The sequence below is a fragment of the Triplophysa rosa genome, linkage group LG21 (assembly GCF_024868665.1).
Source record: "Triplophysa rosa linkage group LG21, Trosa_1v2, whole genome shotgun sequence".
In the NCBI taxonomy this organism is placed as follows: Eukaryota; Metazoa; Chordata; class Actinopteri; order Cypriniformes; family Nemacheilidae; genus Triplophysa; species Triplophysa rosa.
Genome location: NC_079910.1, coordinates 13,663,728 through 13,687,713, shown reverse-complemented (window position 1 = coordinate 13,687,713; position 23,986 = coordinate 13,663,728). Strand labels below are relative to the sequence as shown.

General features: G+C 41.2%; 1 protein-coding gene across 5 annotated transcripts in view; it reads right to left on the bottom strand.

The window, feature by feature from the left end:
- myt1b (myelin transcription factor 1b) overlaps positions 1-23,645 on the bottom strand; it is a 40,029-nt gene extending 16,384 nt beyond the window's left edge. For 3 of the 5 annotated variants that reach the window (XM_057363322.1, XM_057363323.1, XM_057363325.1), the window contains exons 1-12: positions 23,386-23,645; positions 16,933-17,033; positions 10,636-10,690; positions 9,759-9,789; positions 8,669-8,731; positions 7,423-7,697; positions 6,293-7,195; positions 4,787-4,921; positions 4,503-4,593; positions 3,689-3,811; positions 2,120-2,334; positions 1,575-1,765 (exon numbers count right to left, since the gene is read on the bottom strand). In XM_057363322.1, coding sequence (XP_057219305.1) covers positions 1,575-1,765; positions 2,120-2,334; positions 3,689-3,811; positions 4,503-4,593; positions 4,787-4,921; positions 6,293-7,195; positions 7,423-7,697; positions 8,669-8,731; positions 9,759-9,789; positions 10,636-10,690 — 2,082 coding nt within the window. In that variant the 5' untranslated portion in view covers positions 16,933-17,033; positions 23,386-23,645. The remainder of the gene's footprint in view (positions 1-1,574; positions 1,766-2,119; positions 2,335-3,688; positions 3,812-4,502; positions 4,594-4,786; positions 4,922-6,292; positions 7,196-7,422; positions 7,698-8,668; positions 8,732-9,758; positions 9,790-10,635; positions 10,691-16,932; positions 17,034-23,385) is intronic. The other 2 variants (XM_057363324.1, XM_057363326.1) reach the window with 1 other exon arrangement.
- Positions 23,646-23,986: the final 341 nt, after the last annotated feature.

Sequence of the window (23,986 nt, the reverse complement as noted above, 5' to 3'; positions counted from 1 at the left end):
AATGTCATTAGTGAGACAAAAATGATCTGGATAGAAATAATATAATAACAAATATTTATAAACTTTCGTATTCTAACTCAATTTGATGTAACAAAATGTTATATCACTATACGGATAAATAAAACATACACTTCCACGTCCTCCGAGAAAACTCATGATCAAAGCCTCATCAAAGACTGTTGATCAAAGAAATAAATCTGAGAGTTGTTTTTTGAGAATGTTTTTTTAACAAACCAAACAAATAAACTGTATCACTAAAATGATTTACACCCAAAAATGAAAATTCTGTAATTTGTCACTACCATAGTAGGAAAAATGACATTGGTAGTCAAAAGTGCCCCAGAACAGTTTTCTTTCCTACATTCTTCAAAATATCTCCTTTTGTGTTCAACAGAACAAATAAATGCATAAAGAAATTTTCCCACTATGGTAGTTAATGGTGGCCAAGAACTGTTTGGTTACAAGCATTCTTCCAAATATCTGTCTCTGTGTTCAGAACAAAGACATTTATACAGATTTCGAGGGTGAGTAAATGATGACAGACTTTTTATTTTGGGGTGAACTGTCCCTTTAAGGAAGAACAACAACAGAAAAAACAATGATATATTACGATAATATTACGGCTCTTGCGCTTATGTTTCACATTATAAATGCTAAATAAATTTCAATTTTTTGAATTTTTGAACATTCATCAGCTGGGAAGAATAGCTCTAAAAATGATCCAAACAATATCTTTCCTTTATATAGTTATAATTAAATATAATTATCGTTATAAGTGTGATGTGGACTTGAATGATTTTCAAAACTTAATCCTAATAGTTATCTTTATCATCCTTATCATTTACTGGCAAAAAAGACACAATTCAGTTCACTTTTTAGTTTGTTACTTCCCAAAACTGGTGTTTAAATATCTTCAATGTCCAAGTTCTGGCTGATGTTCACTGTCCTGCTGTTTAAATTGATTTAAAGTCCCGGTGAAATAAAAAATGACAATTCTTGTTTTTTCATGAACTATTGTTGCGTTTATAGTAAATATCTTATCAATGTGGGTCATTTTCTTTTTAAAATTCATGTACCCTCATAATCTTCAGTTAAAATCTGAAAATCCACTTCCGCCCTGAAATGACTATCCATTTCAAATGACGTAAATAAGACGGCTTGGACGGAGCATCCGTTAACTCCTCCCCTTCAACTGTCAGTCTGCTGCCAGTTTCATTTCAAAATGCAACAGCATCTATACATCCAATCAATTCGCAGTGAAAAACGCAAGCCACGGCCACTAATTTTCTCCTTTGAAATTCCTTTTCACTCGGAAATGTGCCAGAATACGGAACTAAAAATGATTGCAACTTCCGATAACTAAAGTCACTGAGTGTATGATTGATAATGTACAGAAAAGTGGCACTTTCACAATCTGGCAAGCTCTCATCTGATTGGTAGGCTTTATGCATTACCGGGATCAGGGTGCACACATTCATCAATTCGTCTGTAAACAAAGTTGTGTTTATACAAAACACCAAAAATTGGCCCAATACTGTGGTATCCACTACATGACACAGAAATGTTGTCTGTACCTTATCTTGGTGTCTGATGCTGAGGTTCTCTGGTCTTTCCCAGCAGCGTGTGGACAGGTTGAGGATCGCGGTGGCAGCCATGTGGGCGGCTTCGGCATCATGGGAATAATCGTAACCTCTGGAGGAGCTCTTTCCAAAACCACTGTGCATGCTGGGACTTGGGGGAGATGCTCTGGGAAATGGAGGTTTGGCTGTGGGCAAAATAATATGTAGCTTTTTTACTTAATGTTTCAGTGTAAAGGCTCTAAGAAATAACACAGAAGAGTCTGACTTATACTGGGACCGACTTATACCGGACAAGACCTAACCACCCGCATCTCCGACACTGACTTAATTTTCAATCTTCTGCTTTTTGTCGACAGCAATGGCGATGCTTCTATTGAAGTGCGCTCTACCGAACTCAATTACCTCTAACCTGACGCTACGGCAATAAATCACCTTGAACCTATAAGTATTATTCACATAACAGACCATTTACACACATCTTTGCGCCGCAAAGGGTGCGATATACATAACGTTCATAAACCGTGACTAATCCCGCTCACATTTGAAGGCTTTGGGTGAAGTTTCGCTGGTGTGCATCTTTGGGGCGAGCATGCGCTTGCCGAACACCTGCACGTCGAAGCTTGTATAATCGAAGGACACCTTGGAGTACTTCTCCAACTCCTTGGCCAGATTAGCGCGTGGCGTGGCGGGGACGAGGCTGGGCCTGTAGCTGCCGTGCGGAGGAATCTCCAACTGCTTCACAAAACACATGGGCCTGAGAGAGAGAGAGAGAGAGAGAGAGAGAGAGAGCTCCATCACTTCACAACAAAAGAATCGATATCCCTGGAGTGAAGAAAAAGGCATAAAAGCAAAGTGTAAGTGAGCATAAAAGATCGGGAATGAAAGAGTGGGCTGGAATTAGAGTGCAGAAGAGAAGCAGAATTAAAAGACTGACAATGAGCCCGAGATGCCGAGAAAAAAGGAAGGAAGAGTCCCATAGATAAATAGTCTGTAAAAGAGTCAATTCAAGAGTGAGTGGGCGAGAAAGAGAGAGAGAGGGGTTTTTAATCTGCGCGACTGAAGGAGAAGAGGGGCAGGATTAAATGGTGTCTTATCAGCGCTGAGCACATTAGCATATCGTATAGCATGGAATTGAAGCCTTAAAGGGATAGCTCACCCAAAAACGCAAATTCTGTCATCATTCACTCGTTCCAAATCCGAAAGGCTTTCTTTTTACACAAAAGGAGGCAACTGTGCAACTTCTCATTCCACAGAAGGATGTATAAATAATAGCATTTTGTATTCCGGTGTACTGTTCCTTTAAAACTCATTTTCCTAGAAACCTGTGAAACTCTGAAAAGACAAACAATGCTTGCGTGTGGGAGCGCGCGTGTCATTGTGGACCGTGACACCGTGTTCTGTCTTTAACATCATTACCGGATTGCGCTCGTAAACCAGGCACGGTTTAAAGGATAAGGCCTCACACACACACACCTACGTCGGTTACCGTCTGTGTGACAACGGCATGTAAAGTATATTAGCCTCTGTTTCCTGTCTCTTCATTAGTCGGCGCATCCCATTAGTCAGGGTGGCATGCGAAGCCGTCAGAAGTCTCTCTGGTGACTTCTCATTGTTGGCATCCTCCCCTAATGGGCTTTCTCAGTACACTGACGCTCATTTAAATCAGAATAACACTAATAAGAGAGGACCGCTTATTATTTTCATAATCCGCATCGCTTTGTCTGACCACAGACATGCTTTCCTGAAGCAAAGTAATTATTTTTCCAATACTCCGTGCCCTGGAAGGCTCATAATTAGCTTATCAGTGGCATAATTAGACTAGCAGGTTCTGAGGCCCGAGTGTAGCATGCAATGACAGGCTGTGGTCCATTAGAAGGGCAAAGAAAAAGGGAGGGCTCTTGTTCCGAAACACCCGACCAATCACACTGCGCTAAGCGGGTTCGGTGACTCGGTGATTGACATCAGCGTTAACCAACCACAGCAGGAGCGTTTGATAGACACATACTGCCGAGACAGCGGCTTTAAAGGACGGACAGACACTGAATGTGGGGTAAGTGGAATGCGGAGAAATGATGGTGGGGGGGTGTTGGTCGGGGTTTGGGGCTCACCTGAGAACGCGGTCAGAGTTGGGGCTGCCTGCTTTCATGTGCTCGCCCATGGGCTGGGGCAGGTGCGGCTTGTCCTGGGTTTTGGTCAGCTTTTCGGCAGCAGCGATGGGACACCCTGACAAACTGATAATGGAGAAATTAAAAAGTAAAATATGTGTGGGCTATGTTTGTGAAACTTTTAATCACATCTAGAATAAAAGTTTGTGTTTACATACTATAAATATCTGTGCACTGTGCATATTTAATTTGTATTTATAAACACGTACACATAATTATTTATATTACAATTATATATATATATTTATTTTTATCTTATTATTTATTTTTATCATTATCACTCTTAAATATACAGTATACATGTGTGTGTGTGTGTTCATAAATAGATAAAAAGACATATTATTATTATAAACACAAACTTTTATTCTGGATGAAATTAATTGATGAATAGCTCTCGTGTGTACCACTTGTACCCAAAAAGAATGGCAAAGACACACATAAAATAAAATGTCTTATTTTACACAAAATTTTAATACATTTATAAAAATATTTGATTATAAATGAACATATTGATTTCTAAAACAAAATGATTGTTATTATTGTTATACATATTTTAGTATTTGATCAAATTATTTTAGAATATTTATTATTATTATTATTATTATTTATTATTACATTTAATATTTATTATTACATTTCATAGCATAAAAAATTGATAGACAAATAAAATTTGTTGTTAGAACTAGCTCTTAAACAATACAAGTCAACTAAAGGTATCCACACCATGATATAAAAACAAACGTGTGTAACTCTTTACCTGCGGTGTGTGTTGCGGTTACTATTGACATGTCCCTGACCGGTGCAGCCTGGCGTTGGGCACTTCAAGACATTCTCATGCATGGCCAAAACTAAGAACAACCAATCACAGCACAGAAGTCAGCCAACAGAAGTCAAGCTTAAATGCATTAAAGATTTAACAGCATGGATTTTTTAACAAAAAAATGGTAAATTAAGGAAAGATCACACGACTAAAGAAGCACGTTATAACACAAGATGTGTTTGAGTCAGAGAGACGGATGCTGTAGTCTGATGTTGACTCACTCTCCGGAGGGATCCGATCTTTATGTGGGCAGCCTGACAGACTGCGGTGGTGTGGATAAAGTCCAGTCACGTGACCCGTCCCATCACACCCGGGGGTCGGGCATTTGATCTCGCGCTTCTCTGATCTTGAACTCTCTGTGGGCAGCGGAACACCTGTCAGTCAAAGCTTATCTGAAGACATTATCATCGCTTTGTCAAGACAGAGATGTGCAAAAGATGGCCACAGAAACATGCAAGAAGTTTTAATTTTAATTTAAAGTTTTAAAGTTTAAATTTTAATTTAATGTCCAGAATTTTTAAATTCAACAACGTTGAAATTCTGGACCCACAAGAGGGCACATTTACTGTACAGTGATAATTATGGTCATTACGTGCGCGAGGCAGGTGGAGGTTTCACTCTGGATTATTATCCTAGGCGATATGGTATTAATGGGAACAATATGGTACAAAAGGTTTTATTGGACTATCTACTGAAAAATGGTGCTCATTAAACAGACCTCACCATTGGCGAGTGTGTCTCCAAGTTACGGAGCAAGAAAAAGAATCTGTGGTGTCTTTGGTAAAGAACGAAGATGCGAAGACAAAGTGAAACTGACCATATAGAAATAGGAAAAGAGTGGGAAAGAAAAAGAAAAAAAGAGAGCGAGAGAGAGAGAGAGAAAGAGCTTGCGTGTGCGCTCCAGCGGCTCCTTAATTAAATGTTGAAATGTTAACTAGACATGCACCTCCTAATTAAAACCGGTGGAGGCATGAGGAGGGCAGTTATGGAGGGGGTGTGGAGCCCTACCGAGCACTCGGCTGAATCGGGCGACGTTCGGACTGGGCACGGTGCCAACCGAGAGCAGAACAACAAGGCAAACAAAACCAGTAAACAAATAAACACGTGCCAAACCAATCTAATTACACACGGCCTCTCTCTCTCCTTCATCTCGCTCGCCCTCTCTCTCTCTTTCTAAGTGCTTCAGTAATTATAGACTAAGGCTCGAGTTTATCTATGGAAACCAATTCATTTGACCCATTTATACTCTCCAGATTGCTTCCCCCATTATTAATCTCGCGGTTCTTTGCTGAGCGAGAGCTTGCCATTTAATCTCCTTTCTGATTAATCGTGTGTGGGTGTTTATTTATGAGAATTTGTTGATATTTGTGAACTTGCGGGGGCGTGTTGAAAAATGCATATGTGCGTTGTTTAAATAGCACACTGAGGGGTTAGAGTTTGATTCTATATTTTAGGCTAAATTCATGAATAAGAAGCGGAACTAATGTCTGTGTAGAAATACACAGCCATTCTTATGCACATGTTCACATTATTGTGGCAATTTCTGTGAGAATGGGCTACTATGTAAAGATTTTTCCCTAAAAATATTGCTACAATGTTGCTAAAACGTTTCTATGTAAGCTGAATGCAATAATTGACATCACAACGGTTTCGCATGCAGATAACGTGACGATTATGTGCATGTTAATATGTTGAAAAAAAGAGGTGGATAGATAAGAAGCTCAGACCTTTTCCAAAGCAGCTCTTGCGGAGATGTTCCATGTGTTTGCTGGGCCGGTCGTCCAGAGGAAAAAAGCGATGGTGTTCGGGAATGCGGCTGAGCTCGCGGTGAGCTTTCACCTGCTGGGCTTTCAAAGCAATGGCCTGCTCCAGCAAGCCCAGATTCCCCCGCATTACGTCGAACATCTCCGTCTCGTCCGCCACCGTGGAACGCTGAGACAGGCTGTCGTCGTCCCCGTCTTCATCATTCCCATCCATGTCTCTCTCAGACCCCTCGGATTGCACATCGATGACCATCGGGAAGGCCGTGGGGGGCTTACTACAGCTATAGTTTGCTGGCAACGTGGGCATGTGGGAAATATAGTCTTCCCTTACACAGGATCCCTGAGTGGCAGTGATAACCGAGGGGGCGGAGTCTCTTTCCCCTCCCTCCTCTGACTTCACATCATCATACTCCTCTTTGTGTAGCTCCTCTTTGTGCAACTCAGACCGCAGCCCTTCATCATCCTCATCATTATCTTCCTCATCCACTTCCTGTTGTGTGTGCATGTCCTCATTAAAATACTGGTGGTCTGATTCTTTGTGGTTCTCGGTGTGCATGTCATCGTCTTCATCGTCAGTCTCACCTGTGTTACACATCATTACATTCTCCTTAGATGCAAAAACTCCAAATTGGTTTCCTGTTTCCTCTTTGTCATTTCCTGTTTTCTTCTCTTCCAGCTCACTAGAAGGGCTGCCGTGTTCTGCTTCCAAGGTGTCAGGTTGTTGTTGCTGGGGCGACGTGGCACAGCTGTTGTGGTTGGAGAGGTTTGCCATTGAGTTGGCCACTATGTGCTGATATTGGGAGAGATCTTCAGAAGCTGTGAGTTTAGGCTTCTCTGTGCTGGACGCCTCGATGATGATGCACTCCTCTGTGTGAGACGGAAGGAAAGATGGAAAATGAGCTGCTTTTATGATGGCACATCAAAAGACACAAATGTTAAAAAGTGTAGCTTTCAAAAGCAGATGTGACTCTTAAAAAATAAGAAAATAACCAACTAAATATAGGGAACTAGTGAACTAGTTCTGTTCCCACAGCATAACTTTCTCAACATTTGGTTGTGATTTCAGAATCATCTTCTCAACTTTTATAACCCACCTTCATCACCCTCATCTCCCTCGGCAATGGTGCTCTCTGTGTTCTTGTTTATTTGTTCTTCTTCCTCACACTCTTCGTCGCTATTCCTCTGCTGTGGGCGTTCTTCATCCACCTCTTCCTCCCTCACTTCTGCTTCCTCTCCACTACAGTCACTCTCTGCATTAAAGCCCTCATCCATGGCCAGCTTCAGGGGGTGGGACTTCCTCTTGGAGACGGGCTGCTCTGATTCCGCCTCCTGTAGCCGCCTTTTCCTGGCCAATGGGCAACTCAGAGCACTGCAGGACAGGAGAAAATTTAAAAGTAAGAAAATGGCGAGATGAGGGAAGGATTTCGTATTAGGGCAGTTCTCAACTAGTGGAGTTTTACATCATGCGTTGACCCAGCGTAGAAGCAAAATTGTTTAGCGGACAAAAATGAACTAAAGTCAAATACTAAAAATGTAGGCCCTATTAACATTTCCATTAAATGCAACATTATGTCAAACATAACATTAGCAATAACACAGAAAGACAAGCAAATGTGCCAAAAAACTGTTTTGACAGTTTCAACATAATGAGTGATGTCAACTGCAAAAGATTTGGGAAAGTTTTGGTTCCTTGCTGTCCGCTACCCTGTCACAACAAACCACCAGTTGAGAGCCACTAGGTACAGTACATTCAATTCAATAATTGTAAAAAACAATAAATGCATACTCATACATGCAAGCCAAGCAATGCGCACATGCAAAAGAGTGCATGAAAACTCATATGATGGAACAATGTTGGATATGGACCTGAAGGGGGCACTGTTCTAAAAACCTATATAAATCACAGCCAGTTGACTGGAACATTTAATTATACCACAATAAAATAAAAGCACAGAGCGAGAGAAAGAGAGAGAGAGCGAGAGGGAGAGAGAAAGAAAGAGAGAGAGAGAGAGAGAGAGAAGCAACGGAGGATGGAATTCAATAAAGCCTTCACCTAGAAAGCTTGGCTATCGGGCAGGCGGAAGAAATGAATCTATAAACAAATGACTTCCTGAATACGTACACGTGTAAATAAGCATAACTGTAATATCTTTCCAATAATCAATACCCTGCTTAAAGACCTTTACTACAGAAAGAGAGGGAGAGATACTATCACTAGTAGAGGAAGAGATACAGATCGAGAAGTTGAACAGTGTTTGGAATCAGGAAAGGCTATACGTGACCACAGAGGGAGGTGAGTGGGGGCTACAGAGAACCGGATGGGTATATCATCTGCCATACCTTCTGTGTCGGGCATATTTGCCACTGATATGGCCCGAGCTATTGCATCCTGGCGTGGGGCAGCTGAACAGGGTTAGAGATAGAAGACTTTAAATTAGAATGGGTTTTATTATTTAATGGTTGTTCTGCGCTAAATTCATCACGAGAAAACATGGCCACAAATCCACGGCCGGCAAACGAACAAACAAACATCGGTTTTCAAATTTAGTGAAATAATTGGTTTGTCAATAGGATGGGACTGTGATCGATCAGGTTTGTATATCCTCACCCTGCGGCGGGCTTTCTTTTATCTCAATGAAATCCTGCCTTTTTTCCAGTAATCCCAATGATTTTGTCAATTTGTTGTATTGACATTCTTGTTTATTAACCAACAAAAGCAGCTGAGACCCTACATTTTCACTCTCACGGGGATTTCATCCTGATCTGGGTTCTGCTTTTCAATTACAAACCATACAACCTGCATGTTTGTTGAACGTTTTGGAGAACTGGTTATGTTTTATCAATCAGATAAAAATAGAATCAAGGGTCTTGTAATTGATTCATTAGCGGCTAAATTATATGAATTTAAAACAAAATTAAATAATAGTATTCCCATTATTAGCCGCAAACTATGTCCTGAAGCAATTCTATATCTGTTCTAGTGCAGATTAAAAGTATCTTTCATTGTCGTCTTTTTGACAGAAATCGACCATGATAGCCAGTGAGTGTGTCTGATGCTGTTAAATTTTGATCTTGTAAACTTCAGAGTGCACTTGACCGTGAAAGCAAGATGCGTATGCTTTTACATCTCAGATATGCACAACAAGACACCGGCTATCTGAAACAAATGCTTGTCCAGACAGATGCATGGCCAAGCGTAAATAACCTGTACACTCCTCTCATTTCTTTGATTTCCACTGGTGTCAATCATTTTAGTGATGTATTATTAAAGATGAGTTTATTCGTTACATGCATCAATTCAAATGTTTTTTCGAAGTGGCGTGCCATGAAATCCAAATAATGTTAAAACATGATCAAACATGGATTTACAAAATGCAAAGAAAAAAATCTGCTGGCAGATGTGTCATTTTACACATTGACTCTCTCTTACCTCAGGTCCTGTCCAGCGATCTCAGAGGGAACTGCAGAGAAAGCCAAGGAAGGGAACAATAAGCAGAAAAATCTAAAGCCACAATTTAATAATTGCCAAGTACCACAATCAATAAATCACAAATGCATACAGACTCCAAGAGGCCGTGTGCAGAAGTGTTCATGACTGCATTATCAGGAGACAACACACACACACGCACACACACACACACACACACACACACAGTGCATTTATATGCATACACACAAAAGTACAGAATGCCAGAGTCAGCCAAAACATCAAGACTTGATGATGGAAAAAAATGTGCAGCTATATGCATACTTCAGCATAAAAACATGATTAATTGTCCCAGTTGTTGGTTTAGTGGTGAAACCAGAGCAAAATTGCCAACATTGGTTAAAAAAAGAAAACGGCTCCTCTCTAATCAATTTCGATTAAAGCAATAAAGACAAAGAAAGGGTACTTTTTGTATGACACACACATCTAAAATGGGATCTATAGTTCTGTTTACACAGAACAAACTCCATGACCATAAATTGTATTTATACAGAACAGTGTTTCTTGCTGAAATAAACCAGCAGCAGATAATGCGCATTTGTAATTTTGCATTAGAATAATTAAGTCTAGACAAAAATGCATATATAATTTCAGCCTTGCAAAAACATTTTGAAGACTCTCACAAAGCCTGTCTGAATGAAAACTAGAGAACAGGATTCTCTTTCTAGCGGGTCTCTAGAGACCTGAGAGCAGGATTATTTGAGAGAGCTACAATATTAGATAGCCAGAACGAACATATAAGATATGCTCAGCTGACCAGTAAAAGCAATGAGTTTCAGAGAGAGAAAAGAAGATGGAAAACTAGAGTGGGTTCACTGACCTCTTCCTGCTTTGGACCGTGTGCGAGCACGCTTGTCGTCAGTATCCAAACTCATCTGTCAGAGAGAGACACAGCATTAGATGAAGGAGAAAACAGAAATACGAGCTAACACACACACAGTCATGTTACCATCACTGATGTCATGCATATAAAATCATTGACTCCATGTGTATATACTGTACGTACATATTTTAAATGGAATTTGTGTTCATATATATATTTTTTAATACATATATTTAATTTTTTATATATTTACAGTATATATACTGTATATAATAATGTTACTTTTTAACTTTATTTTTCATTGATTTTTTTATTTTAAAGGGACAGTTCACCCAAAAATAAAAATGTTGTTCACCCTTGTGTTGTTCAAAACCTGTATATGGCTGAAACACAAAAGAAAATATTTTGTGAAATGTCTTAGTGGTTTTGTGTTCATTCAATGAAAGTCAATTTGGGCCAATATATCTTCTTTTGTGTTTTGCAGGAGAAAGAAAGTATTACAGATTTGGAAAGACGTTAAGTGATGAAAGAATTGTTCATTTTTGGGAGAACTATCCCTTTCATTACATTTTTTCTTCATAAGCTTAAATATTAACATCAGCTTGTACAAGAACGTAACTTAGAGGCCAATAAATAGAAAGAGAGGGAAAGGTGCAGTGTTGCCAAGGTCACGTTTTTTCTGCACAATTGGGCTTTTTTGAAAATGTAGTTGCGGAAAAATTATGGAGCCGCGGGGCTGCGGGTTTTTGCTACTTTCATAATGTACTGCGGCCGCTAAAATGTTTATTTATATTCTAAGGATAAATGTTAATTGATGAGTTTCTTAATGTGTATTCATTCATACTCAGATGAATACCTGGCAACTCCAGCACCGGACCCATTCTCGAAAGTGTGGGGAACGAGCGTCTGACAGGCAGGCTACAGTACAGGGAGGGACGCGGGAGCTCAGCTCAACCAAAGAGGAAAATATATCGGTGGTATTAGACAATGCATCCGAATGATGTTTTTACCAATGTTTCGTACTAAGGTGCATGTCACGTTGCACAAATCACACGTGAGTGATTCTTCCGGCTGCCAAATATCACGTTTGAGCAGCGCTATACGCATTATACATATGCAATATATTTAACCATGCTTATTTCTTCAGCAAGTTTTTGCATGTCTTACAAAGAGAAAACACCTTTCTCGTCCATTTCCGTGCGTGGCCTCGAGCACACATGGGATCTTTTTTAAAGAGACACTCCACCCAAAATTTCTGTTACGAATTACTCACCCTCTAGTTGCTCCAAACCTGTATACATTTCTTTGTTCGGTTGAACACAAAGATATTTGGTAGAATGCTAGCAACTGAAAATTCTTTGCCATCATTGACTGCCATAGCAGAAAAAAATACAATGTCAAAGGTGACCCAGAATTGTTTGCTTTCCTAAATCCCTCAAAAAAATCCTTTGAGTTCAACAGAACAAAAAATATATACAATACATAGTAAACCATTCAGATAAGTAAATATAGCAATAGAAACGTCTTTTGGCAGTTGTTAACTTTGATTTGACACCGGAAAATAATTAGTTTAGCTAGTTAATAGCTAGTTTTTAATTCCTTTTGGGCGGGTTTTGAGGGGTCATTGGGCTGGAAATATTTCTTGGACCTGGCAACCCTGGAAAGGTCTCACATCAGAGCAATGAAAAAATATATTATGAGTGATCAAATGTTTCCTAATCTAAAGTATATAGATGTGCATGATGTATGGATGTTTCTTAAAGGGACAGCAGCAAAAACTGACAGTTCCATTTTAAGAGTAAGCATATTATTTTAAAGATGGAGTAACACACGCAGTTTCTGCCAATCTCATATTAATCTTGAGTGCCTATACAGTAGTATTGCATACTTCGTATTTTCTTGAAGTATTTAGTTTGATCAAATTTATAAAAGAGAGATACAGCTGTACGATAATTTCTGGAAAAAGATGAGCTGCTGGAGGCAGCACGAGCACACAATACATCATCGCATTATCCCTTCGTGTTGTTACATTATGCACGTATGCGCCGATTGCCAACAAAACACAGACATACGACAAAATTGTTACAAACTGTACCTTTAAGCCAGAGAAGCCAGCACATTCAACAGTGTAAAGAAGTCAGAATGCATGACATAGCATGTTATCCCGCCTTTAATAAACATAAAAACATCTGGCATGCTAATTTACTTTTATGTGCCCTTCATCAGTCTTTAAAGCCCTGCACTTGAACAATCAACCTGATTGGCCGGTCCACGGAGAGTGACGTCAGATCGTGGCATCTGCCAGGAGGCCATTTGCGTTCGCGGCCCCATGGCAAGCTCGAGTGGTAATTACAATAGCAATATTAACCGCAGCAATAGAAATAATACAAACATGGGCACTCCAAATCACTGTAATTCCTATCGCACAGAGCCCCCCGATCGCTAGACTCGCTGCGTTTTCTGGCACAAAAGGAGCAGGTGTCAATCGCTCTCAGTCTCGCACACGCACAGACGCAGGGAGCTCCGCTCACTGTAAAACCATTGGATGTTTTCCGCCAGCACAATGGCGCCATTAGCTTTGATTACTTTGCTGAGATTTAAATGGAGAGGAATCCTTGAAAATCCACGCAACTCTCTCCTTTTGACCCTCGGAGAAGCGCCGCTCTCCCCGCTCCCAGCTGCTGCCTTGAACGCAGCGCGAGAGCTGGCAAGAGCACACTGCACTTTCACAGAGGAATTTCTCTTTCACGCTTTCTTTCTCTTTCTTTCTCTGGCAGTGGCACTTCCTGTTGATAGCTGACTTTTCAGCACGGGCGGATAATGAGTGTGTTGTGTTTGATTTGAGAGAGTTTGTGTATGGGGCAATGAAAAGTTGGCTGTGTGTGTGTGTGTGTGTGTGCGTGTGTGTGTGTGTGTGTGTGTGTGTGCGCGCGCGTAAGGAGGGGTGTATCCGGGCAGACAGGTGCAGGGTGCAGTCTTCCTCTCCCAAAAAGACTCTCGGGGTGTTTTGATCGGTGAATGCGCGCTCGATTAACAAGCATGCTTTATGCGCACTGATACTTCTTAAGAGGTTCACACACTCGGAGCTCAACTCGCAGGACTGGGAGAAAAGTTTTCTCACATAGATGATCAAATAGACCGGGGGCCGCCGGGACGCACAAACACTGAGCGTTGTGTTGCAAGTCACCCATCTGCGGCGCTTCTATGCCCTCTCTGTATCTCCGATGCGTGCTTTGCGACCACTTTGACCCCGAACACAAAAGCCAGGGGCAGATGCGTGTCGTTTTATTCTGCTAGTGTCGCTTCCTTAACACTTTCAAATTCTCTCTTTCTATGTCCTTCTAGTGTCAACGCAGCCCGGCTTTCATGTTTGTGTAACCATAGCTACGCATCTTTTTCAAATAAGCGCATTCGAGTTTGCATTCCTTTTTTATTATGAATTCCAGCTCATTAAATCGACGCGTTCACAAAGTCAGTCGTGACGGATTGTGACAAGCGCGATGGCATCATTCACCTTTCGTAATACTTTTCAAAGGCTTTTAATGATGTTTTCAAACCTGTCCTTCTCAGCTTTTTTAATAACAACCATTGACAGAAAAATGCAAGAAACGCAAAACAAGTAATTGTTAGAAAATCGTTTCATGAAATCTTTGTAGAAGAATGTTCTCATATATATATACACTCACCTAAAGGATTATTAGGAACACCATACTAATACGGTGTTTGACCCCCTTTCGCCTTCAGAACTGCCTTAATTCTACGTGGCATTGATTCAACAAGGTGCTGAAAGCATTCTTTAGAAATGTTGGCCCATATTGATAGGATAGCATCTTGCAGTTGATGGAGATTTGTGGGATGCACATCCAGGGCACGAAGCTCCCGTTCCACCACATCCCAAAGATGTTCTATCGGGTTGAGATCTGGTGACTGTGGGGGCCATTCTAGTACAGTGAACTCATTGTCATGTTCAAGAAACCAATTTGAAATGATTCGAGCTTTGTGACATGGTGCATTATCCTGCTGGAAGTAGCCATTAGAGGATGGGTACATGGTGGTCATAAAGGGATGGACATGGTCAGAAACAATGCTCAGGTAGGCCGTGGCATTTAAACGATGCCCAATTGGCACTAAGGGGCCTAAAGTGTGCCAAGAAAACATCCCCCACACCATTACACCACCACCACCAGCCTGCACAGTGGTAACAAGGCATGATGGATCCATGTTCTCATTCTGTTTACGCCAAATTCTGACTCTACCATTTGAATGTCTCAACAGAAATCGAGACTCATCAGACCAGGCAACATTTTTCCAGTCTTCAACTGTCCAATTTTGGTGAGCTCGTGCAAATTGTAGCCTCTTTTTCCTATTTGTAGTGGAGATGAGTGGTACCCGGTGGGGTCTTCTGCTGTTGTAGCCCATCTGCCTCAAGGTTGTGCGTGTTGTGGCTTCACAAATGCTTTGCTGCATACCTCGGTTGTAACGAGTGGTTATTTCAGTCAAAGTTGCTCTTCTATCAGCTTGAATCAGTCGGCCCATTCTCCTCTGACCTCTAGCATCAACAAGGCATTTTCGCCCACAGGACTGCCGCATACTGGATGTTTTTCCCTTTTCACACCATTCTTTGTAAACCCTAGAAATGGTTGTGCGTGAAAATCCCAGTAACTGAGCAGATTGTGAAATACTCAGACCGGCCCGTCTGGCACCAACAACCATGCCACGCTCAAAATTGCTTAAATCACCTTTCTTTCCCATTCTGACATTCAGTTTGGAGTTCAGGAGATTGTCTTGACCAGGACCACACCCCTAAATGCATTGAAGCAACTGCCATGTGATTGGTTGATTAGATAATTGCATTAATGAGAAATTGAACAGGTGTTCCTAATAATCCTTTAGGTGAGTGTATATATATATATATATATATATATAAACAAAATATAAAAGCAAAAGATAATCGCATAATAATAGCTGTTGGTTTTTATTGGTTATTGTATGAGGATGTCCGCGTGCTACATTATTAATCGCGTTCCTCTCTTCTCCATACAAGCGGACGGAGTCGTTCCTTCGTGCTCTTCTGACAGCTCTATGTAAATGACTGGCTGGGGGCAATGACTTCACAAAGAAGGTCACCCCTCCTCCCGCGGCGCGCATAAATGAGCCTTTTATTCATTTTTGCATTTACAAGAAGAGGACAGCAAACCGGGCCTGGCGTGGCAACCATCACTAGAGTGACAGGACTACTGACATCTCCAAAATGAACTGCGGAAAGCATCGGCCAATTAAAGGAGGCAGATACGGTCGCCAAGGAGATGTGAGCTATCTATCAGAGAAGCAGAGTTAACGGGCTCCCTCGACAGGCTGACTGACAACTAAAGTAGGTTTATGTGTTTGTGCGTGTGCATAAACGCACGCTCGTGGATCAAATGTTCTGTCACTTTGCTCTCTCACGCGAGAGCACGAAAATCAACTTGGCCCCGATTCCTTCGTGCACAGTCGGATGATGCTGATCAGTCAGAGATTGGTATTATCTAATTGGATGCTCTTAAAAGCACTGCCTGCTCGCGCAAGCCTTTAAACATTTCAAATGAGATCGATAAATCAATCACTTCAGATGAATTTTTCCCATCACTGAGGAAAAAAATTAAACATTTACAGGCGCAAGGGAGAGAAAAGCTTCACTATCTCTTTCTATCGGTTTATCGCCCCCCCTATATTCTTATAAATTTCCCAGTGCAGTTCCCAAAGTAAAAGAGAGAGATGAAAATGTGGCCCGCTCCAAAAAAAACCCATGAAAAACTGAAAAGGAAATGGGGATGCATCCACTAAAAGGGAAAAATATACACCTAAGCAGAAAAGCAAAAGGGGGGTAGTTCAGAGTAAGAGAGAGAGGGAGAGACTTTCTTTTATGTTGATGAAAGATAGCAAACAAAAGCTGCTCAAGGATGCTTTTAACCCTCTCCAGTTTTCCTAAATAATGCCAGAAAGGTCTGAAAACAAAATTGGGGTGAGCAGAAAATCCCAATTGTTCATAATTATGGGATGCGGGATATTTTAAAATCTCAGTTAATTTAGAGAGGTGGGGGGGTTAGGTTGCTCTGCCAAAACCATTCTAGGTCAAACTGGTATGAACAGCGCACAGTGCGGTAATACAATGCTGACTTCCTTTCATTGCCTGCTGACTGACAGAGCTGATGAATGTCATCAATGTACACGACACACATTCATCCATAATTGTGCAAACTTTGCAAGAAGTCTGATTCTGCATTGTGATTGGCTGGGCGGGCAGGTGCGACTCACTTTGATTGGTCGGCTCTGCAGTCTGAGAGAGGGCCGGCAGCGGCTGATCTTGTCTCCACGCGTCCAGCGCTGGTTCAGGAGTTTCCCCCGGTACTCATTTTCTGTTTAAGAGATGAAGAAAAAAACATGAGTGGAAATGTAAACATGAAAATGAGAAAAGGCAAAGACATGTACATCAGCAAGTAGAGCTGGCAGTTGCAAGAGTTTTGCTCGGTGTGGACTCTGTAATGGACTGATTCAGCAGTGAAACGGCCGGATCATCTCATCACCTGTCCACCTGCATCTGAAACAAGCAGCCTCAGCACAGAAAACACAAACCCACAGAACACAACAAAAGCTACATCCTAACATCAGGACACCAGGCCAGAGGACGTGATTTTATTGCTCAAAAGACTTTGAGTCGGTTGGAGGTTTAAGTTCTCAGTTATGTTTAGTTTAGTCTTAGAAAATATTAATGTGAGATGGATTTTGTGGATAACAATGCTCAGAATTATATGACTTAATTAAATGTTTAAACTTAAAATATTCAAATATAATTTTTTAAAATCTTTTTATATCTGAGCATCTGAGTTTAAGAGTTTGTTGAGACTATTCTGAAACTCTAGAGAATACCTTTTTTCATTAATTTTTTTAAAAGTCCCATTTAATCGTATAGTTTTGTGTAAGAAATAGTTCAAAATAAAGGGATAGTTAACGCAAAAATATAAATTCTGTCATTTTTTACTCCCCCTTATGTCATTCAAAACCTGAATGACTTTCTTCTTCAAATCACAAAAGAAGGTATTTTGAAGAATGTTTGTGACCAAACAACATTGGACCCAATGCACTGACTTCCACTGTAAAACCACTATCCCTTTAAACTGTGATTTTTATTTCATATTGGAACCCACAAATGCATGACTACACAAGCACACACACACGCACGCACGCACGCACGCACGCACGCACGCACGCACGCACGCACGCACACACACACACACACACAGCTAAAGGTCAATAGAAGAACGAATCATGACATTTATCTCCGTATGTATATGCATTAACTAATATAACACACTGACAGCACATACTGTATACGGTGCATTTATATGTGTGTGCCGTGTGTTGACTGAAAGGTGAGTAATGTCCCATCCATAGAGTGACAATTTGACAGGTCGTAGTGGGGGCTGGGCTTTTTATGCCTGTGACCTATGCACTTCTAATTAAAGTGAGGCGAGAACTCACAAAAAACTCAAACGTGCACACACGCGCATATATATGCATGGTAAAACACCCCCAGCTGGAAGCTCTGTCAGTCTGCTATTAGAATCAATCACATTTGTGCATTTTATTGAGCTTTTAGCAGGCAGGAGTGTCAGAGAGGGGAGGGGTCACTGAGACAAAACCAGGCTGGGGGAGGGAATTTGGTCAGTAAATAATGAATCAACCATAAATCAGATCTTTTTTTCCACCTTTCTTTATTTCATCATAGTAATAGTCCATCTCTCCATAAACCCGCTGCCCACCCCACCGACACCACCCACTGCACACACATGATAGACATGCGTTTTAAAATGATAGAACCTGAGGCGAAAAAAATCCCCCAGAATCCCCTCCGCTAACATGCTTGCGCTATCAAAGAGCATTAAAATGATCTTAAAATGAATAGGCACAGATCAGTCTGTGTTCATGAAGTCTCATACAGTCTCAAAACTGGGAATGTAGTTCATAGACTCATAGTTTAGTGACACCTCAGGCTATAAACCTCACAAATCTAAAAGTCATTCAACATGCGAACAAAACCTACAATAACAAGTCAAGCTTCGTGAATGCACGTCTCAGAGGAGACCAAAACTTAGCATTTTTGTTGTGTCGCTGTAAGATGTCAGATCTCTCTATGAAAGTCAATTCTGAAAGGTTAAATGAATTAAGTTTTGTCTGTGTTCAGGTGAGGATGCGTTTGATATCTGAAACAGCCTTTAGTACAGAGGAGGATAAAAGGACAGAAAAGAAGGCTAATGGGGCAATTTAATGTACTTCAACATCAAAATATTTTCAGAGCAATTTTCCAACTCAAGATACAAAAGTCATTACAAAGTTTGGCTCTATTATTAAAAGTCTTTATTCATCTCAGGAAGAATCACTGTTTTTATGTGTAATTGAGCTAATAACGGTATAAGAGATCATCAGCATCTGCCTTTCTCACTTTGCCTTCTGTCTCATTACATTCTTTTCTAATTTCCTTTCTTTGCCTTTATCTAAGTTCATTTTTTACCTTAAGAAGGAGTTTCAAATAGGCTGTCTTATACGGTACTCAAAAAACTCACCTCTGAGAGGAAGAGAGAAAGTAAAAGAGCAAGAGAGTGCAAGAGAAAGAGTTTGCTGTCAGTAAAGAGAAGCCTTTAAGCATGTTTTGCGTCTGTCTCTTTTTCAGAACTCTCTCTCTCTTTCACTTCTCTCTTAACATCTGCCCTTCTCTCTTAGCAAGCACAAAATAAACAAAGCAGGCAGATCTGATTTGTCTCCTAAAACTCCGTGCAGCAGCAATAACCCAGAAAAGACAGGCAGGATGCCAGTCATCAGAGTTAAAAAGCTGTAGGGCATTGTCAGTAAAAGCATTTCCAATGCCCCTTACACACACACTCCCACGCCGGCACGGAACAAAACGCTTATTTATCAACTTTCAGCCCTCTTCGCAAAAAAGTGACTACAACAGCAGTACTGTGCATCCTTCCCCCTCTCGTTCTCGTTCTACAAATTTCAAGCCACATAAACAGAACAGCGAAGCGCACCGGCTCTTTAAAATCTCACCATAAACCCGGCTGTATTGCAGACTCCACACTTTTCAGGTCCTCTGAAATGGCACGGCCCCAATAATCCGCCCTCGGGCCTCTCTATAACCTTGATAGCTCAGGTGCCACTTATTTTAAAGAGAATGGAAACATTAATAAAGCTAAACAGTTCACCGTTTACAGATGGCTTAGGAGGACCCGCTTTTAGCTGATTGGCCCGTGAGTGTTCACTACAGAGTATTGCACTCAAAGAGGAACATGGGATTAATAAATGATCTGTGATCGGCAGATATTGTAGTCGTGCTATTACAAAATAGACAAAGGGTTAGAGATGCAGACTTCACCTTTCTGAATCCCATCAAAGTGATGCAGGGTTCTTTGAGACAGACACAAATCCATAGTTTAGATTAAATAGGGATGGATGCCTTCACATAATCCACGGGTGAGACATCTGCACTCTCTGCTCCAGTTAAACGGGATTTAACTTCAATTTTGCGATTAGAGATTAAGCACAAAAGCAAAGGTGAAAGCATTATGTCAACCCGAGCTATATTACAGCAAAAACAATATACCACCGAAACGTAGGCCTATTTGTTTTCCTGTCAGGAGAAACGTAATAAAATCATGCTTTCCTTCACGTCAAAGTGCCTTTGAGAGCCACGAGCACTCTTTCCCCTCATGACGCAGCAAAGAAAACACCATGACAACGGCGGGCAGCAGAAAGAGAGAGCGACTCCGCGTTAAAGGAGCAATGGCAAAATTCGCTTTTGTTAGTGCATCTTAAATAACAGAAGCTCTCAAGATTACGAATGAGTTATAAGTAGAACAGTGTTAGCAATTCCGCTTCCAGTCTCGGCGTGCGGACACCTGTTCCGCGGCGCGAGATCTCCAACTAGTATAAACAATGACGCTGTTGTGATGCACGAGCAACATTCCGCGTAGATGCTTTTTAAATCACCGATCAATTCAACTGTACGCAGTTTCAAGACTGCTCTAAATGGCACCTTTCTTCGCTAATGATAGGGACGACCCTGACCCTCGGCCCTGGTGTCGTGGCTTCTGCTGCGCCCTGAATGAGCGCAATTTGGCCCAGCTGCTCTATTCCACATGTTTATTACTCTGTCCTTTCCGACAGTCCCGCGGCACCTGCTGCGGCACCGCATCTTTACTGTTATTTATCTCACATTTTTACATCTGCAGTTATACGGACTAAATGATCTGTTTTGAGCCTTTGGACACCATCGCTTGAGTAAGCACCGATGTTCGCATATTGCAACCAACTCTGCTTGAATATGATATTGGGAACTAATCCGTGGATAAGATTAAGTGATCTGTGAAGACCCAGATTTCACAATTCGAGGGAAAAGAGCGTCTGTATGCGTCAGATGATCCGCTACACTCTCATTTGTATAAGCATGAGTACAATGTAATACACTAACGTCGGAGAGAAAAAGAAAATAATTGGGAAACTTTGCAAGGATTCCCCCCCCACCCCCCCCGACCGAAAACCTTCAAACCACAAAGATAGTAGATTTCCCTTTTATCAAACTCGGTGCATCCTGACTATTCAAAATTCTGCGCAATTTCCGCAAAACGACAGATAGGATCTCGCAAAAGTTATTACCAAAACCAGTTTGTATGCGAATGAGATAAAGCGAGACTACACGAATCGACGTTGCGTTCTGGTGACCTTTATTACACGCAACATTGAAAACCTTGACAAGCGGGAGTCGTTAAAATTACGGTAGCAACCTTAGCAGAGATGTTTGTAAGGAAATGCAGTTTTACTCTCAGCGCTGTGTGTTGTAGCGCCAGAAGCCTAGAGCTCAGACTGATAGAAGTTAGAAGAACTCACACTTAAATCGCTCCGACTCCAGTTACTTTTCTCACAGTCTGATGCTTAGGGCTGTATAACCAGACATTAGTCCCTAAAAAGAAATAAATCCAACAGTTTTGTGGGGTGCTTTTACGCGATGATGTGATAATAATTAAACGAAAGCTATCACTTAAATATGCATAATATCATAATATAGTATAAAGGCTCGGTGTGATTCCAGTATCACATAACTGATTCTCAGATCAAACACATTCACGTTGAGCCGTGCACTTCGTCCACCATCTTGTTTGCAGGTGCTTTGATATTATACTTCATACAATGCCGAATGTGTTACACATTAGCCCCGGAATACTGAGCAATACGAGACGCGCACGCACCGTGCGAAAGCCTAATCACTCATTAGAAATGAACAGGGGCGGGGGGTGGTTGCAGAGGATGGGCGTTATTGCTTCAACTCTCATGACTTTTCTGCGCATCTCACCAGGGGCGGTTGACATTTAAAGAGAGCATCGCTCCACTCTGTTTTCTGCAGCAGAAAATCAAATGGCCACCCCTCCTTCTTCTTCATTCGCGTACTCGGCCGGGAGTCCTGCGCTACGCCCATTGTTCGACCTTAATTACACAGAGCCATATGGAACTAACTCCGTATGTATTCCAAAAGATCAAGATTTTTATACAACTACATAACAGTAAACACTACAAGTGCGATCACTCCGAAAACAGGCGATGTGTTTGTGGTCCCAGCAAAGAGATGCATATAAATACATACCGACATGACAATCGTAAACGAATAATACACGAAAACCAAAGCGCAATTGAAACATAAATGTACTTTTACAAATCTCACCATTAGTCAGCATCAATGTAAGAGAACATAAAGGCAGATAAGGAATAACGACATGTCATTCCCAATCCATCTCAACATGAAGGAAAGATCAAACGCGCACAAGGTTTCTGTGCCAAAGTGGGCAAACAAATAAGCATCGCTGCGTTAGAGCGCCATGGCTGAGTGTTCCTCCATCACTTTTTCTATGTCAACTCCACACACTCCGCTGGAGCATCTTCAAATAGAGAGGCATGGACATACCCTCTCCGATGCGCTTTTACAGACTAAATCCAGCCAGCAAACGTCTCAGTTCAAAGACTAAAAGATCAATCAACGATCAACTAACGGAAAGGTTTTGCGCTTTAAGTGTGATCAGTATGAAATATTAAACATCCAACGATGACATTTTCTCATCTTTCGTAAAAACCATTAACCTTGATCTGTAGGGCATCTCTGTCTGGGATGTTCTAGATATGTAGTGTACATCGCTGGATGGCAAATGGTATAATGATAAAGCGTAAAACATTTATAATATCTACTAACAACTCAACCCACGACTCCAAGCCTAAGGTTAACTAAATTTGTGAAAGCTCCTCCGCAGATATTTTGACACCAAACATTTTAGAGAATTGGCTTTTATGTTAACTAAGAAAAAGTATTAGGATATCAGTCATATAAAACCAAATAACATCATCATTACCTGAGTGAAAAAGAATAATCACGAAAGCTTCGTAATACGACGGGTGCTTCCCTCGTCTTCGTCGTATATTCAGTAGGCTGTGACACAGTTCGGGGTAAAATATCCAATTTATAGATTATTCTAAACAAGAAAACTAAACTCTACTTCTTTGCTAGTATCCCGAAAGGTTCGCCGAGAGCAGAGTAGAGGATCGGCTCTTCTCTGGTGCTGCTACGGACGAGCGAGGATACAGAACGGGGCGGTATGAACGCTACTTGTTTGTAAGCAAAAACATGGCTTCATTTGCCTTTGTCAGCGAGAAAACGTAATATTGACTTACCTTTCCCTCATGAGCCATTGTCCCCCACCTCCTCCCTCCGCCCTTTGCCATGACATCACGAAAGCTGTAGTAAAACCTACAACATCGATGGGCTGGGCTTTGACTATCCCCTCGCAATAACTCAGCGGGCATGTGTACAGCCATGCACACTCTATTTCATACTCTGTCTTTCTCAGTGCAGGACACACACACACACACACACACACAGACACACACACGATCCTTTTCTCCCTCTCTCCTTCTCCATCTTGCACCCACACCCACGCACCCACTACAGGGGATTTGTTCGAGTAGAAGTTCTCTTTTGCGCCAAAACAAGATAATCATGAAACTGCCCGAATACAGACAGCTTAGTAATACAGTAAAGAAATCATCAATTACGCTTTCACTGTTGGTTTAAAATTCTAATAGCGTAGCTGCTTATTATTATTTTTTTTTACCGGTGATTAATCTTTAATATTCCACAAAAGCATGCATCGCTGGTTATCTGAACCCTCCCCCTTTCCCAAATGGTACTGTCCAGTGATTCACACACAATATACAGCACTTTTGTTTGGCAATGCTCCACTATTAAAGTCAGCAATATATTAAGATCAGATTA